Source organism: Embiotoca jacksoni, unplaced genomic scaffold (genome assembly GCF_022577435.1).
Source record: "Embiotoca jacksoni isolate LCO1_2020_lvr unplaced genomic scaffold, fEmbJac1.0.p SCAF_45, whole genome shotgun sequence".
In the NCBI taxonomy this organism is placed as follows: Eukaryota; Metazoa; Chordata; class Actinopteri; family Embiotocidae; genus Embiotoca; species Embiotoca jacksoni.
In genome coordinates this window covers 1,894,874-1,910,390 of record NW_027185398.1, presented here as the reverse complement: position 1 = coordinate 1,910,390, position 15,517 = coordinate 1,894,874, and the positions used below count along the sequence as shown (strand labels likewise).

At 41.9% G+C, this 15,517-nt stretch overlaps 1 protein-coding gene across 1 annotated transcript in view; it reads right to left on the bottom strand.

Annotated features, from left to right (window-relative positions):
• The window catches only part of fat2 (FAT atypical cadherin 2), an 89,066-nt gene that overhangs the window by 28,534 nt on the left and 45,015 nt on the right, over positions 1–15,517 (bottom strand). The window contains exons 16-20 of the mRNA XM_069169445.1: positions 12,221–12,610; positions 4,196–4,407; positions 2,747–2,884; positions 2,475–2,618; positions 571–768 (exon numbers count right to left, since the gene is read on the bottom strand). Coding sequence (XP_069025546.1) covers positions 571–768; positions 2,475–2,618; positions 2,747–2,884; positions 4,196–4,407; positions 12,221–12,610 — 1,082 coding nt within the window. The remainder of the gene's footprint in view (positions 1–570; positions 769–2,474; positions 2,619–2,746; positions 2,885–4,195; positions 4,408–12,220; positions 12,611–15,517) is intronic.

Genomic DNA, 15,517 nt, shown 5'->3' with positions numbered 1-15,517 from the left:
ACATCGTTACCACGGCAACCCACGAAGACAGGTACGGGGATGTCTGGACGCAACAAGTCCGATCTGCTCACTTGATAATAACGGTGCGGAAAGTCCGTCCTGAAGATCTGATCTGAGATTTGCCTTCAGTCTTGAACGTGAGCAGACACTTTTTTTTTTTTTTTTACAAATATGTAAATGTTCAATATGAAAAATGCAGCTATTTGGACTAAAATATCATCAATCAGCAGTTTTAAATGCAAAACACCAACAAAATCCACTAATATTTAATATTCAGCGGGTACTAGCGAAGTGTCGTAACCTCAAAACAACCTCGTTTTTTTTAAATGTGTTTTTCTAGCTTTCAGTTTGAAATTAAATAGCTGAAATGAAATGTTTAATTAAATTCACACCGTGGACATCCTGGCTTATCGTATGAATGTGACCGATTCTCAAGGAAACAGAAAAATAAATCAGCAGCTCTTTGAAGTTACATTATTAACTCCGAAGGACTTCTGATAGCCGGTACACGCTGAAAAAATAGGGAGGGGGGTAATGGAGGGGGGGGGGGCACACAGCGGTCTCTGTTACCTGTATCTTGAGCTGATGCCGGGGTTTGACCTTCTTCCTGAGGGGAGCGGAGAGCGACAGCAGGCCGCCCTGGTCGATGTGGAAACGGCGGTCCTCGTTGCCGCTGACGACGTGGAAGGAGAAAGGAGGGCCGTTCTTGGGCGTGTCCGCGTCCGTCACGAGGAGCTGGAGGACGCTGCTGCCGAGCGCCTCGCCCTCCTGCGTAGGGGAGGGAGAAGGAGGGGGGAGGGAGAAGGAGCAGGAGGGGGGGGGGGGGACAGCATCATTTAAATCTTCCAACTTTAATCAGTTCCAGTTTAAAAACATCAAAATCCAACATCAGGACCACGGGACGGTAACTCTGACAAACGGCAATGAAGACCTTCAACCGCTGCCTGTGATGGATTACCTATCTGAAGCCGTCCGAGAGACTCTGATTTACAGAGAGCACCGAGATGAATAGAGAACCAGCGGTTCAATGGAAAATAGGTTATCAATCTAAAAACATACAGCCAACTCCGGGAGACGGCAAAATATACAGTTTAGAGTCAGTGGGCTTCATCAGAGGGGGAGGAGTCTCCTCAGCATTAACGGACAGGAGGGATTCACCCTCCCTGCACGCGTCTGAGATTGAAGAGGCCGCCAGCAGATTACTTTATGTTTTTATGGGATTACAAAAAACGTTTTCAATATATTTTTACGCAGCAGGTGTTAGTTTGAGCCGACCAGCAACACAACAACAACAACTGCTCTCCACCGGCTGCAGCATCTCGATGCAATCAGAGCATCTTCAGCTGGCTGCGGAGACATCGGCAGATGGGGACGATGTCTCAGGAGTTTGGATTGGACATCTTGGCAGCGCTTCGGGGCTCATGAAGGAGAACGTGACTGGGCCCGGATATGGACTTTTCCTGAGCTGGCAGAAAAAGCCCGGGGCTGGGGGGGGGGGGGGGTGATGAAGTGATGGAGAGCTGGCAGAGAACGAAAACGACGTTGTGATAGCACACACACACATGCACACGCACACGCACACACACACACACACAGCAACAAATCGTGACAGCTGATCTTCCTGCCGCTTTGATCCCCCCACAAACTTGAGAAGCCCACACTTTGTTTTTTTTTGTTTTTGTTTTTGGGCTCTGAAGAGTTTCACTTCTTGAACTCAGCGCACAGTTTTAATGAGCTCAGTTATGATTCAGCAGCACTCAGAGGTCGGCACATTTCCACCGGAGAGTGTTCGGAGGAGAGAAAAAAAGAGACAGACGGACCGATGGAGGACGACTGATCTGCAGCGATTTGTCTTTAATTATCTCCTCTCATTAGTTCATCTGTCTTCATTATCGCCTCGGTCAGGAGCCGAGCGCTCGCAGTTTACGGCCAGCTTGATAGTCCAGTTTTTTATTTTTACGCTGGAAGGATGAACTGAACTGGAAACAAAAGCTGCTTTTTCTCAACCAGAAAACACACTAAGAAGAAACCTACGGTGTCCTGCAGGGATCAAATCCATGAGGTGTTGTACAAAAACACACGCTCTTAATTAATGTGGGGGATTTGTTTTTAAGGCCCTTTTTTAACGGACCTGCAAACATGAAATATGTGATGAAAAAGGGCACATTTTTCCCTTCAAATGAAGCTGTTGTAATTGGGTTCAGTTGCATCATGTTTACACATATATATAATATATCTATATATAATATGTATGTAATATATTAATATATCTATATTACAGTGAAACTGAACTTTTTTGTGCAGCAGCACCGACTAACACCGCGTCGGTTTTTGCGTTTATTGCCTCTTGTCGAGCGCTCACACTCGTCCGGATGACGTCATGTCGTGTGACTTTGCTTTAAAAACAGAAAAACTACTTAAGTTATTGAACAGAATGTTTCCTGCGCGGCGACGCGTTCTGCAGGTTGTCGTACCTGCAGCAGCAGACTGTGGTTGACCTGAGAGAAGACGGGTGGGTTGTCGTTGACGTCGGCGACGGTGATGGCGACGAGGACGGCCGACGACAGCGGAGGGCTGCCTTCGTCGGCCGCCTGCACCGTCAGGGAGTAATGAGGGATCTGGAGGAGGAAGAGGAGAAGGAGGAGGAGGAGGAGGAAAATAACACGTAAGTATTTATTGATTTAAATCTTGACGTTTGCCCCGTTGTTTGTTTCCTGGTTTCGGTGACATGGTGTGACACACTGACCTCCTCTCGGTCCAGCGCGGTGCGAACGGTGATTTCCCCGCTGCGAGGGTCGATGGAGAACTGCTGCAGGAGGTCTCCGCTCACGACGGAGTAGCGCAGCAGGTTATTGATCGGGCCGTCCTGATCGGTGGCCGTTACCTGCAGGCGAAGAAACGGAGGGAAAGCTGAGGCGAGGCGACATTTGCAGTCCTCAAACGAATAAACTACAGTTTCAGTCTTCTGTGTATGCTAACAAACACAACAACTAACTCATATTAACAGATTTCATTTTCAGAAAAATGTAAACAGGCAAACAAAAATTCCCTGAAATTCCTCGACCCATAGGAACTCTGTATTTAAAGAAAAGACTGTTTGGACTCTGTAATAGTTAAAGATGACTCATCCGTCTTCCTCCTCATTGACCTGCATGTATCTCAGAGGAACAATGAATCCTTTAATCAGCTGTTAGACGAGCCTCTCTCCTAATTATGGGGAGGAGAAATAATACAATAATGAAGGCGTTTTTCATAATAACGACGTGTAACAGAAGGACGAGACGTGAAGAGACGACGGGAAGAAGAAGAAGAAGAAGAAAAAAATCAAATATGAAACCGTGTGATTACCGACTCATCGTGGCGCCGTGCCGCGACCGTCGGTGAGCCGTGTTATTACTACGTTATCTATCTCTGCTGCTGGCCTGGAGGATGACATGGTGTCGGATAACTGTGTGTGTGTGTGTGTGTGTGTGTGTGTGTGTGTGTGTGTGTGTGTGTGTGTGTGTGTGTGTTTAATCTGCTTTGTGAACATCATCTCACACCGTCGTTGTTCTTATTATGCGACTTTATTCTGTGATTGGGTGAAGTGTCGGCGGGCTGCCAGGTGTCAGACGCTGTCATATTAATCATGTGTGTGTGTGTGTGTGTGTGTGTGTGTGTGTTCTGTGTCACAGGCGGGAGGTGAAATAACATAATCCGAGTGCGTGTGCTTGCAGGACTGCAAAATATTTGCAGGTTACACCTTTGATACGTGTGACGAAGAGAAGTAAATTAAACGAGTCGTGGTAAAACAAGGGGAGAAGAAAAAAAACAACAACAAAAAAACTTCTGACTTATTTTCTGAAAGGACGTGTTAGAAACATCATAAAAATAAGAATCTAGTGGCCACGAATCTGTTCATCCGTGTTTCTTCATTCAAAAGGTAAAAGTGTCGGAGGAAAAACATCTGTGATAACTGTGCTAGCGTATCCAAAGGAAAAAAAAAGGGTCCCAAGGGGTCACATTTCTGCTGGCTCAGCAGGAAATGAGCAAATATGGGCGTATGGTGCATCGTGAAACCAAACTAAGAACATGGACTTTATTTGAAATCGTCCTCAGTACAACTGGCAAAAAAAACACCAATTATATCTTCTGAATGTTCAGTGTTGTTGTTGTTTTTTTTTAAATCCTCTTTTAATTGAAATGTGTCTCTGACCTTCATCACGAGGCTCCCGGGCGTCAGATCCTCCGATATGTCGGCGCTGTAGTCGCCCCGTCCGAACACCGGCGCGTTGTCGTTCACGTCCGTCACGTTGACGATCACCATGGTGACGTCCTTGAGGGACGACTTGCCGCGACTCCCCTCCACCGACAGGTAGTACTCGCGGGAAACTTCGAAATCCAGCGGGGCGACGAGGGTCAGGAGACCTGCAAGACCACAACGCTGAATTATTCTCTATTAAAAACACGTTCAGTCGTTTTCTCTGTGTATTTTATTTCATTTTGTTGAGTGACTCTTCTCAGGTTCAGATGGTTTGAAGTCCTCATTTCTCTGAGCTGCTGTGAACCTGCTGAACTTTGACCTTTTGAACCCTGATCTCTCCTCCTCTGGTCAAGTCGCTCAACGCGTCCTCGTTACCGAACGTCTGCTTTATAAATGAAACGTCTCCGTGTCGGGACGAAAAGAAAAAAAAACACAGTTTTCCATCTTTTATGTGGAAGAAAAGACAAACTGTGGACAGAATGGGGTGTTTTTGGTGGTTATTAATTACCTGCTAACGATTAAATATGTGATAATTGATAGTTTAAGTCATTTGTAGAACAAATATGCACTCGTTAGGGTTAATTAATGGACTTTGGTTGACGGTTAAGTTCATATTTTTGGGCTGTAGCCTGACAAGTATTAGAAGACATCAGCTTGGAGGTTTATTGGTTCATTATTAGCTCATCATTTGTTTTACATAATAAATTGAACTTAAAGTTAATTTCATTACTCGTAAAAACAAAACAAAAACAATCTTATGTGTTGTCCCAAAACTTTAAGACGTCAGGTTGTTTTTCCATGAAATTGGATTTCACAGTTGAAGAAACAAATCTGCAGAATCTGCAAATCATAAACTTCGACTGAGGAGTTTTATTATGTAGATAAATATATATTTTTTTATGTTCTTATCGAACCCAGTGAATTGATCCGAGTAATGAGTAAGTTGGACGTCCTCGATGAGACAAATAGAGAATAACTTTATCCTTAAAGAAAGAACAACAACACTCCGTCAGTCTGTCGGTCTTTGTTGGATTTAAACGCCATAAAAATAAGAAAAATCAGAAATATCTTATGTCAGTCGCGGTGGAGAACTTGTAGTCGTCACTCTTTGCTCAGATTTCTTTTAAACACTCTTTCCTTGTCTTTTTCAGAGTGTCTCTTTCCGTCGGTATTTCAGCACCCGTCTTCGCAGTAAAGTTGTAAAACTCACAAAACCACAAACCTCTCAGTCGCCGGCGAACCACATTCAAACACGTCATCAGCGTTTCAGCGAAGCCGCCGCGACAAGCTTTTACACGACTCATTTGAAATGAGGGACAAACTGTAATTTGTAAATTGTTGCTTCCTCTTTCTTTTCTCAGTTTTTTTTATTGTTCGTTAAAGTGAGCAGGCGTGAAGACGCACACACACACACACACACACACACACACACACACACACACACACACACACACACACACACACACACACACACACACACACTCTGTTTTCTTTGGGCTGCCCGCCAGTCTGCTGAACCGCACTTCATTAAGATAAAACAAAATGGGATCCAACAAAAACAACCATGAGCACCTCCACGTTTCAGGGAGTGAATTATTTGCGCCTCTCACATGCAGCGCGGGCTTTGTTTTATTGATTTCTTCCCGAGATGAAGGAGATTTCTGCAGCCAGTCTGAGTACGAATGATCCAAGCTGTATTATTTATTAATTTGTTCCTTTTTTTTGTTTACCTTTCTCTGCTGTGAAAAAAGTCATCCGAGCTCCAGTTTTTTTTTTTTTCCATTTCTATCAGCGCCTCATTCACTCCTCCGTGAAACAAAATCCACTTTATAGGTTTTACTACAACACAGAAACCTCCACTGTTGATCTATATGTGAGCAGGACGTTTGCTTAAGAGCACTGATTGGAGCTGATAAGGAAGAGAGAGAGAAAAAGAAAAGCTTATGACATTAAAAAACGGCAAAAGACATGAAAACCAGTTGCAGAAAGTTATATGTAAAAAACAGTTAGAGTTGAAAATAAGCATTTGTAAGCATATTTAATTAGTTTGGGGAAAAAAACTCCCCAAAAAATGGATCAGCCTCTTATCCTGTGTGGTTTTCCAGTTGTGAAAGCTGGATAAATTTACAACGGTGGCGCTATGTTGACCCAAATAAAGTCTATTTTTTTACTCCTTTTAGTGTGAAACCTCAATTTTGAACCAAGTCTGGTGCTTTTCCATCATTTTCCTTATAGTGACGCCAACATTTGGTTTGTGAACGGCCGTTATGAAGCTTTGAGTTCAGATTCTGTCTGTCGCCATCTTTGCTAGTTTGGAGCGGTTTGGAGCAGGAAGTGACCATATTTGGGCGAGCTGGGGGCGGAGGAGCTTCGTCACCTCTTTCGTTCTTTCAGTTTAAATCGATCCTCGCTGATTTTCAGTCTGATAATTCAGCTGTCGCTCCAACAGGTGGAAGTGGACGGCCGATGATAATCTGATTCTGTGGCTGTATTTTACTCTGACCTGCCTTTATTTAGTTTGCTCTAATTGGGAACAAAAAGAGGAAGTTAAAATCAAAGCTCCTTCCTGTTAAGCTCACCTGGAAACCTTTCAAGACTCAAAATGTTCCCCCGAAGCTTATTTACATTTAAATGTGACGACACAAAGGAAAACTTCCACAGAAAAAGGTGAAGCTCCGGTTTTCTCCCCTGAATAAAAGCGTTGGCTCTGATTTCCCACCAGCTGCTAACTCCTTCCAGCACCTGCCACGGCGGCGAGCTCACAAAGAGTTCAGCTTGCCGAAAACAATGCTGCATTTCTGTGCCGCTCCTGTAAGTAATCCCAATTTAATCGTGTCGATTTCCCCCCGACATTCCCACAGTGTGACAGACAGGCTAACGACAGACATGCCCGGCTGTAACCGCTTGTGTTTGTGCAGGTAATTTTGCTAATGAGTGAGATGTGACTGCGGTGCCAGATTTCTGTCAATAACGGCTTCTGTATTTTGTTGTTCTTTCGCTCAAAGGTGTCTGAGTACAGCAGGAAGCGAATCTGAGAAAAAAAGGCAAAAAAAACCGCCTCGTTTTCCAAACGTTTCATTGGGAGCACAAACACTCTCAGACCGAAGACACCTGAAAAGACAGTTAATCAAGGGTGTGTTGATTGTGTGAGACTGTAATGAGCTAGAATAATTACAAAAAAACAAATGGTGGCGACGTGTTGATACTCATCCAGCGGCGCTGATGTGTGCCGTGTGGGCTCATAAAGAAAAATAACCGGGAGCCGAGCCAAGACTGTACATCACTCAATCTCTCAATTAGAATAACAAATAAAGTGAGGAATTTAAGTTTCCTTTGGTTTTTACATGGTGGTAACACTGCACTGTAAAAACAAACACTCATAAAAACCAACGAGAGAATCAGGCAAATACGCTTAAACAATAACAAATATTATTACGGATGCTTTAATGTGACGCAGTATTTTACTGTTATAGTAGATATTTTGTTATGATTATTTTTTTAACGAATCAATCAATAAGTTGAGTATCGATTCAAATAATTGATTGATTGTTGATTAAAACTGAGTCAAAGATACTCAGAGCTCAAACTGACTTATTTTTGTTAAACCAGCCGTGAAAATTTATAAACTGTAAATTCAAAAAATTCTAACAATTCAAAGGATAAGCAGCAAATATAGTGTTATAATCACTATAATATAATATGTTTAAAAAAGGTGGAAGCCTTAAATTTGGGGGAGTTTGTACATTAATGATTATCACCAGAGGGGTCAATTAATATTCTGTCAATTGATTTATAAACGATGTATGAACAAACATCGGATCCACAGAAATAAGGTAAAAAAAAATAAAAATAAAAATCTGTAACATCCTTTTCAAATTGAAAGCCCTCGTTTCAAATTAAAAGCCATGTTGCGTTTTACACAAGGTCTCATCATTTACCAGGTTTTATTTTTTTCTGTCAATAAGTTTGATTCAGAGTCCGAATGGTCGGGGAAACGCTGGGTTTCAACTTCGGTAAATATCATATTAAAAAAACCTTAATTCACTCTTTTCAAACTATTTAGTTGCACTCAAATTGTGTACATTATACTAACAGATTTAGGGACTAGAGGCTGAGCTAATGTCTATGAATAGTTTTCATGTGATGCATGTTGGGAACATTAAGTTGTAGCAACACAAAATAACCTGGGTTTCACTCTCCCCCTTTAAAATGCATGAGTCTCTGCATTAACACAGCTCACACAGCTCTTTATCTGCTTTGTTGGCCAATATTTTTTTACTTACTAGTCACTTAAAATGTAGTGCAGTGAAAAATGCTGTATTTACTACTAAATGTCATGAAGCACAAGTATAAAAATGTCAGGTTTTTTTATTTAGTTTAATTCATGAATGTATAAAAAATTATCTCTGAGCAAGCGTCCTTGTCACGCCGCCATGTCTGATGAGGAGTTTATTCTGTTCGGTGACTCTTAACTCGGAGCCGCGGAGAGATTTGTGAACCGCCGAGCGCCTCGCTGTGATTCATCGATTTGGTCCATCTGGCAGCGGCAACGCGATGTGACAAACTGCAGCTTGTCGAGGGGCTTTTTTTAATAAAAAAAAAAACGCTCGCCTTGGGGTTCACTGTTTATAACCGCGTCCTTAACGGCACCCTTGGAGGTGTTAACTCACGACGCAAAGCATCTATAATTTATCTGATTCTGAATCATTCTGCGGACATAAAAAAAAAACTACAACGAGCCACCGAGTCTCTTTTCTGCATGCAGCGGGCGGGAAAATAAAAATGTTCTTATTGAATATTAACTTTCACTAAAAAGAAGGAAAACGTTTACTTTTCGGCGAGTTGGTACGTTTCCCAGAATGCCTTTCAGGCGGAGAGCAACACTTAACGGACTGAAACACAAAAACCTCTCACACCTGCACGGCTCTTCTTTCTTAGGGTTTGATCTTTTTAATCAATTATACCAATAAGAGATGATTCATTTCAGAGTTAGTGTTCAGAGTCAATCTTAAACGTACTCGGCTTCTCTGCAAATAATGAAACACATTGATCTTTTCCACCTTGAATTCTCCATAATTTAAAGCTCGACAGTTTAAATGTCAGACTCAAATTTCTAACCTGAATTTGAACCACCGTATCTTTTTAAAAATATAGTTAGCATTCTACTCCTGTGAGGAAAGTGAACCGGTGCGCGCGAGCGGGTTGCACCGGCTTCTTTATTAATTTTCATTACTATCAGTGACATGTCTTCGCACAAACGCTGACTCGGCACTTTGTGCTGCTTGATGCCGAACAGAAACACTCGCAGCTCGTTGTGAACGTGAGCTCCACGCTGACAGCGAGGGGAATTGGGTCATTAAGTCCGTGACGCTTGAAATTCAAACGGCAAATAAGACAAAAAAAGACCCAAAACAACACCCCTGAGAACACCCGAGTCAGCGGTTCTGTTCACTGTGTAACTCACACACTGAGAGACCGGAGCAGTTATTGATCAGAGGACAGATCAGCAGGAACCGTCCTGACACCCTGGATCGATTCAAAGGATTAGAGCAGCTTTTCAAATTAAATCAGGGAGGACCGAGCGGCGACCATCAATGATGTCATCGTTGGTTTGTGAACGTTATGAAGCCTCCAGTTCAGATTCTGTCCGTCACCATCTTTGCTAGTTCAGAGCGGTTTGGAGCAGGAAGTGACCATATTTGGACGAGCTGGAGGAGGAGCCAGCGGTGGGTCTGACTTGATCTGATTGGAAACCTGACGATACTACGTCCCGCCCACCGATAGCTGTAACCTGACTGCACCACAGGCCTGTCAATCAAACAGACACGCCCCCAAAAACAGGTCTTCTTGAATCTTCTTTTCTAATGAATGAGGGATTATTTTCAGATGGACCTCCAGAAAACTAATAAGAAGGAGTGACTTTAGCTAACAACACCGAGATAACTGATGGACACATTTTATTCACTTTGGATTTGATGAGAGAAGTTGAATGGGAGTCTATGGAGCCGGAGGCTTTTTGGAGCCGACCTCTAGTGGCACTCGCTGGTATTGCAGCTGAAGACACTTCTGCATCGGAACCATTTTTCAGACCTTGAAGCTACAAACACTTTTATAAACAGTCTGTGTTGAGGATTCACTTTTAATAAACCCTCTAACAAACACTACAAACTTTAACTTTAACATCCCCAACAGTCTGCAGAACAGTTTCCAGTACTTCTCACCTTGGCCTTCAAACAAGGCTTTTTTAATAACATCCCACAGATTTGTGTTTCTAGATCGATATGTTTTATGGGAAAAAAAAAAAAAAAAAAAAAAAAAAAAAAAAAAAAAAATTCCTGCTCAAACTTGAAACCAAGAACTTCTACAACTTTTTCCAAATCCAGGTAGTTTCTCCTCAGAGCTGCTGAATGCAATTCGAGATCTCGACCGCAGTGTCTCGGCTTTTCAAACTTTTAAAGTCCCTCTTCTCCCTAAATAATGGAACCTAATGCAGCGGACAGTGATCAATGAGCGCGCTTCTTCTGACCAGCTGGCCTTTAATGAATTATTGGCAGCGGGCTGAGACAATCCCACGCAGTCCAAAGGGGAGACTGCACTTCACTCCCGAGCTTGAAAAGTTTTTTTTTATCCAGCGAGGAACAAGAGCCCGAGGAAAAAAACCTGAAGGTCAGACGGCCGATTCTTCTCCGGCTTTTAAAGGAAAGTGATCACACTTTTAGTTTGAAAAACAAAAAAGTGGGACGGGCCGATTTTGTTTCAGGAGATTTGCACCAGCATAATTCAAAATTATAATAAAGATTTTAACACCTTTAGACAAAAAGTTTCTAATAATCTGTCAACAAATGTGAATTATTACATCTGGAAAAAATAAATGATGTGGCTAATTTCTGACTGCGAATTTTGCTGCATCGTTAATACTGTTAATAATACTTGTTCACAAACCTTCATGTGTACAAAAAAAAAAAAAAAAAAAAAATCACTGCAGCACCACTTTAAAAACACCAGAAATAATCTTTGGTGTCACATTAGTTAGGGCCCGAGCACCGAAGGTGCGACGCTCCATTGTTATTCAAATGATTATTATTATTATTAGTGCCCGAGCACTGAAGGTGCGAAAGCCCTATTCTTATTCAAGCGATTATTATGATTCTCCATAAACAACTACATTTTTGCCGGCTTTATCATACTCAAAAACTCCTGAAAGTTGGTACACCCGTCTCTCCCGGCGATAAATTTCATATTTTAGTAGAGTCGCGAGTGGGCGTGGCCAAATGGCTCGCTAGCGCACCCTAAACAGAGGCCCCGGCGACTGCATTTACCTACATGTACGAAATTCGGTGGACATGTGTATCACACCCAGATGTACAAAAAAGTTACATTGCACCATTACGTCAACTCAACAGGAAGTCCACCATTTTGAATTTAGTCGCCATTTTTGGCGATTCACACATGTTGTACTTTAACAAACTCCTTCAGATTTTGTCAGACCGACTTGAAATTTAGTCTGTGCACTCACAACATGTTTGGAATTAAAATTTATCAAAATAATTTGTTTTCGTTGATCGGTGTGCCCGTGGCGTGGCAGCCAAAAAGTGACCCAAAAGTCATACTAAAGTATGTCGTCCAAAAAGTGACCCAAAAAGGACTTTTAGGTCACTTTTTTGCTGTAATATGACTTATTTTTTCATAATTTGGATGACATGCTATAGTATGATTTTTTTTTTAAAGTCATAACAAAGGGGGAAATCGAACCCCCACCCTTCAAGTCCAAAAGAGACTTTTTTTTTTTCATTGTGCACTAGACAATAGAGTTACCTCCTCACAGTGAGAAGTAACTAGAGGCATTGCATGTCATACATACATAATGTCATACTCCCTCCGCCGACGTGCAGCGTAGATTGTGCAGCCCGCATATCACTGCTTCCAGTTTTAATTCAAGTTGTTTTTTGGTGAGAATATTAATATTAAAACTCTGACCTGTCTGCGGGTCCAGCAGGAAGTGGCCGCCCTCGTTTCCGGACGCGATGCGGTACACGATGGGATCCGGCCCGCCGCCGTCCCTGGTGAGCGCCGAGACGCTCAGCACCTCCGACCCGACTGCCGAGGACTCCGGGAGCCGGGCCGTGTACTCCGAGCTGAGGAAGACGGGCTGGTAGTCGTCCAGGGAGACTACGTCCACCGTCACCGTGGTGACGGAGTAGAGGTGGCGAGGCAGGCCGCGGTCGGTGGCCTTCACTTTGAGCTCAAAGGAGGGCGGGGCGTCGGGGGTCAGAGGTTGCTCCAGCCGCAGGATCCCCGAGAACTCGTCCAGGGAGAAGTAGCCGCCGTCGCCGGCCAGGAGGGAATATTTCACCTCCGAGTTTATCCCTGGAGCACAAACACAGAGAAATGAGACCGTTAAGATGTTTGACACCTTCAAAATAAAAGTTGTGGCTGCAGGAGGCCGTTCAGCTCCCTGAATTCATCATTTTTAATCGGTTAATTCATCCATTTTTCTTCCAATTAACAAGTCACATTGATTCAATCAAAAATATTAATTAACTCCTGATTGATTATATAATGTTAGAATTAGCTGACATATCCATATTGTTTGCACATAAATAAGCTGATATAATATATAATCAGCTCAGCTGTAACAAGGACAGATACAGGAGGTCATTCCTGCCCACTGCAATAAGACTGTACAATAACTCACCTCTGGCAAAATCCATCACACAACAATAACACCGTTGTCTGTTTTTCTTGGTTGTTTAAATATTAAAAAAAACAACAACAAAAAACTTTGCACTATTGTTTAGTTAGTTTTAATTTAATTATTCTATTTTATTTTATTCTATTTTACTGTATATACTGTGCATTTTTATATTTACTATTTTTTACTGTTATTTTATTTCGTTCCTGTATCTATACATGCTGCTGTAGCGAACACATTTCCCCTTGGGGATTAATAAAGTATCTCTCTCTCTCTCTCTCTCTCTCTCCCTCTCTCTCTATCTTAATTATTTCAAACTAGTTTTTGTGGAAGCTGTCCAGAGTGGTTTAAAATCAAAGAGGTCAATTGGTGAAGCATGCAGAAGCACTTTTAATATGTGGTTTCATTTAGTTTCAGCCACTGACAGACGAGTTGCCAGGTGACACCTGGATTCTTTCATCTGACAGGAAGACCAAATTATGACTGTTATAGAAAACCGCATCAAGATTAAACGAGGTGTGTTCATGATGTCAAAGCACAGAGGAAAAATAACAATCAAAATGTAACTTTCAACTCTGCCATAAAGATGAAAAACTGTTCAGACTTTGAAGAGACTTTTACAAAAACATTGATAAACAATTAGTGAAGTATCGTGTGAGTGAAACTGTTTCTACTGATGAAATAAAAAAGCACCTGCGTGCGAGAACACTTATTTTGACAAAAGGACACGACAAACGGGTTTTTTTTGAGCGGGAGTTGTTGAAGTTTTAATGAAGATATTTATTATTTTGAGGACAAGTGGAAACGTTGGTTTCTCGCTTCTGTTAATCAGATGGAAAAAAATACGAGACACGCAAATGATGACACATCATCATCTGATCTTAATGCTCGGGCGTACGTTGTGTGCTCGAGTGACACAGAGATGGTTCCCGAGATTAATAACATTCGAGGGAACAACTGAAACGTTTTGGCGGATGAAGGAGGTGGTGGAGGTGGAGGTGGATGTGAGCAGCTGAGCGGGGAGAATAAAAGCGCTCTGATTAGGAGGGACGGACCGGAGTCATGAATGACGAAGTGGTGTTGGAGGAGGTTTGTAACATAAATACAGAAAAAGGTTCTTCAAAGACAGAAAAATAAAACAAAAAAGTGAAAAGTGCAAAGTGACGATCTGCAAAACCACAGAACTTGTTGGTTATTGATGGTTATTAATGGTGATTGATGGTTATTGGTGTTATTAATGGTGATTGATGGTTATTAATGTTATTAATGGTGAAAGATGGTTATTGGTGTTATTAATGGTGATTGATAGTTATTGATCATCAGGCTGAGTCAGTCAGACAGATTAGTTTTAAGAGTTCAAATGTTTTAGGATCATCACTAATAATTAATTGACATTGATGACTAATGTTGTGATTTAAAGGTCAACATTTCTAAAACTGAAATGTTGGATTTTTCGATGCTCTGCCGGTTTAACTTCGTGTTTCTTAAAGCCGCGTTAGGAATCAGATTCTGTGATTCCTTCTGAATAAAACCGACTATACACCTGCATCATGTCACAGCTCTGTCTATGTTTCGTTTTGATGGCTGCAGTTTTTATTTTCGAGTCTTTTTTTTTTTTTTTCTTCCAGCTTGTCAAAGTGTTTTTCGATTCATTTCTTTGAAAAATGATTGTGAGTCATTGTTGTCTGAGAAAGTCTTCAGGACAAGCTGCTGCACATCTGAAGGAGTGGCGGACCTGTTCACAGTCTCTCTCTCTGTGTGTGTGTGTGTGTGTGTGTGTGTGTGTGTGTGTGTGTGTGTGTGTGTGTGTGTGTGTGTGTGTCTGTGTGTGTGTGTGTGTGTGTGTGTGTGTGTGTGTGTGTGCGTCTCAATATGTTCTTTGTGCATTTTGTATCTAATCTAGCGTGTAAACTACGATTATTCAAAGATGCGTTTCTGTTGATGTTACAGACTCAACTTTGGTAACGGGTACTTTTCTAGATTTGGTTTTCCCCTTATGCTGTCGTGGTCACAATAACAACACACACACACACACACACACACACACACACACACTTTTTGTTTACATGTAAAACAGATTCAAACCAACATAGTGTTCGTGTGTGAAGTCTGATTGTATCGATGACTTCATTAACACTAGTCTGAACATGATACTGAATGAGTTTCCTTTTTATTTTACACTAACAATAGTTCGTGGTTGAAACATGGCGCTGTGCCAATGTACTCAAGCCGAAGAACACGACTGCTGCAGCACACCTGGATGTTAAAAACTGCAGCATGCAAACATTTAAAAAAACAACAACACAGATTTTGTTAATTGTTTTGGTAAATAACACTAAAATGTAAAATATTAGTGAATAAAACCTTTTTATGCTCCTTAAAAACAGATTGTGTGCTGACTAAAAACAGAAGCTAAAAGTGTGAAGAAACGACCTGATGAGTGGTGTGTTGAGAACGCTCGCGGTGGTTTAAGGGTTAAAAATAAAAATCAGTGCGAGGCGAATGATTATTACCACGGCTGGAATGACAACATATCAGGAATCAGGTGGGAGTTTCAGAAAGCAAAATCTCTGTTAGGAACG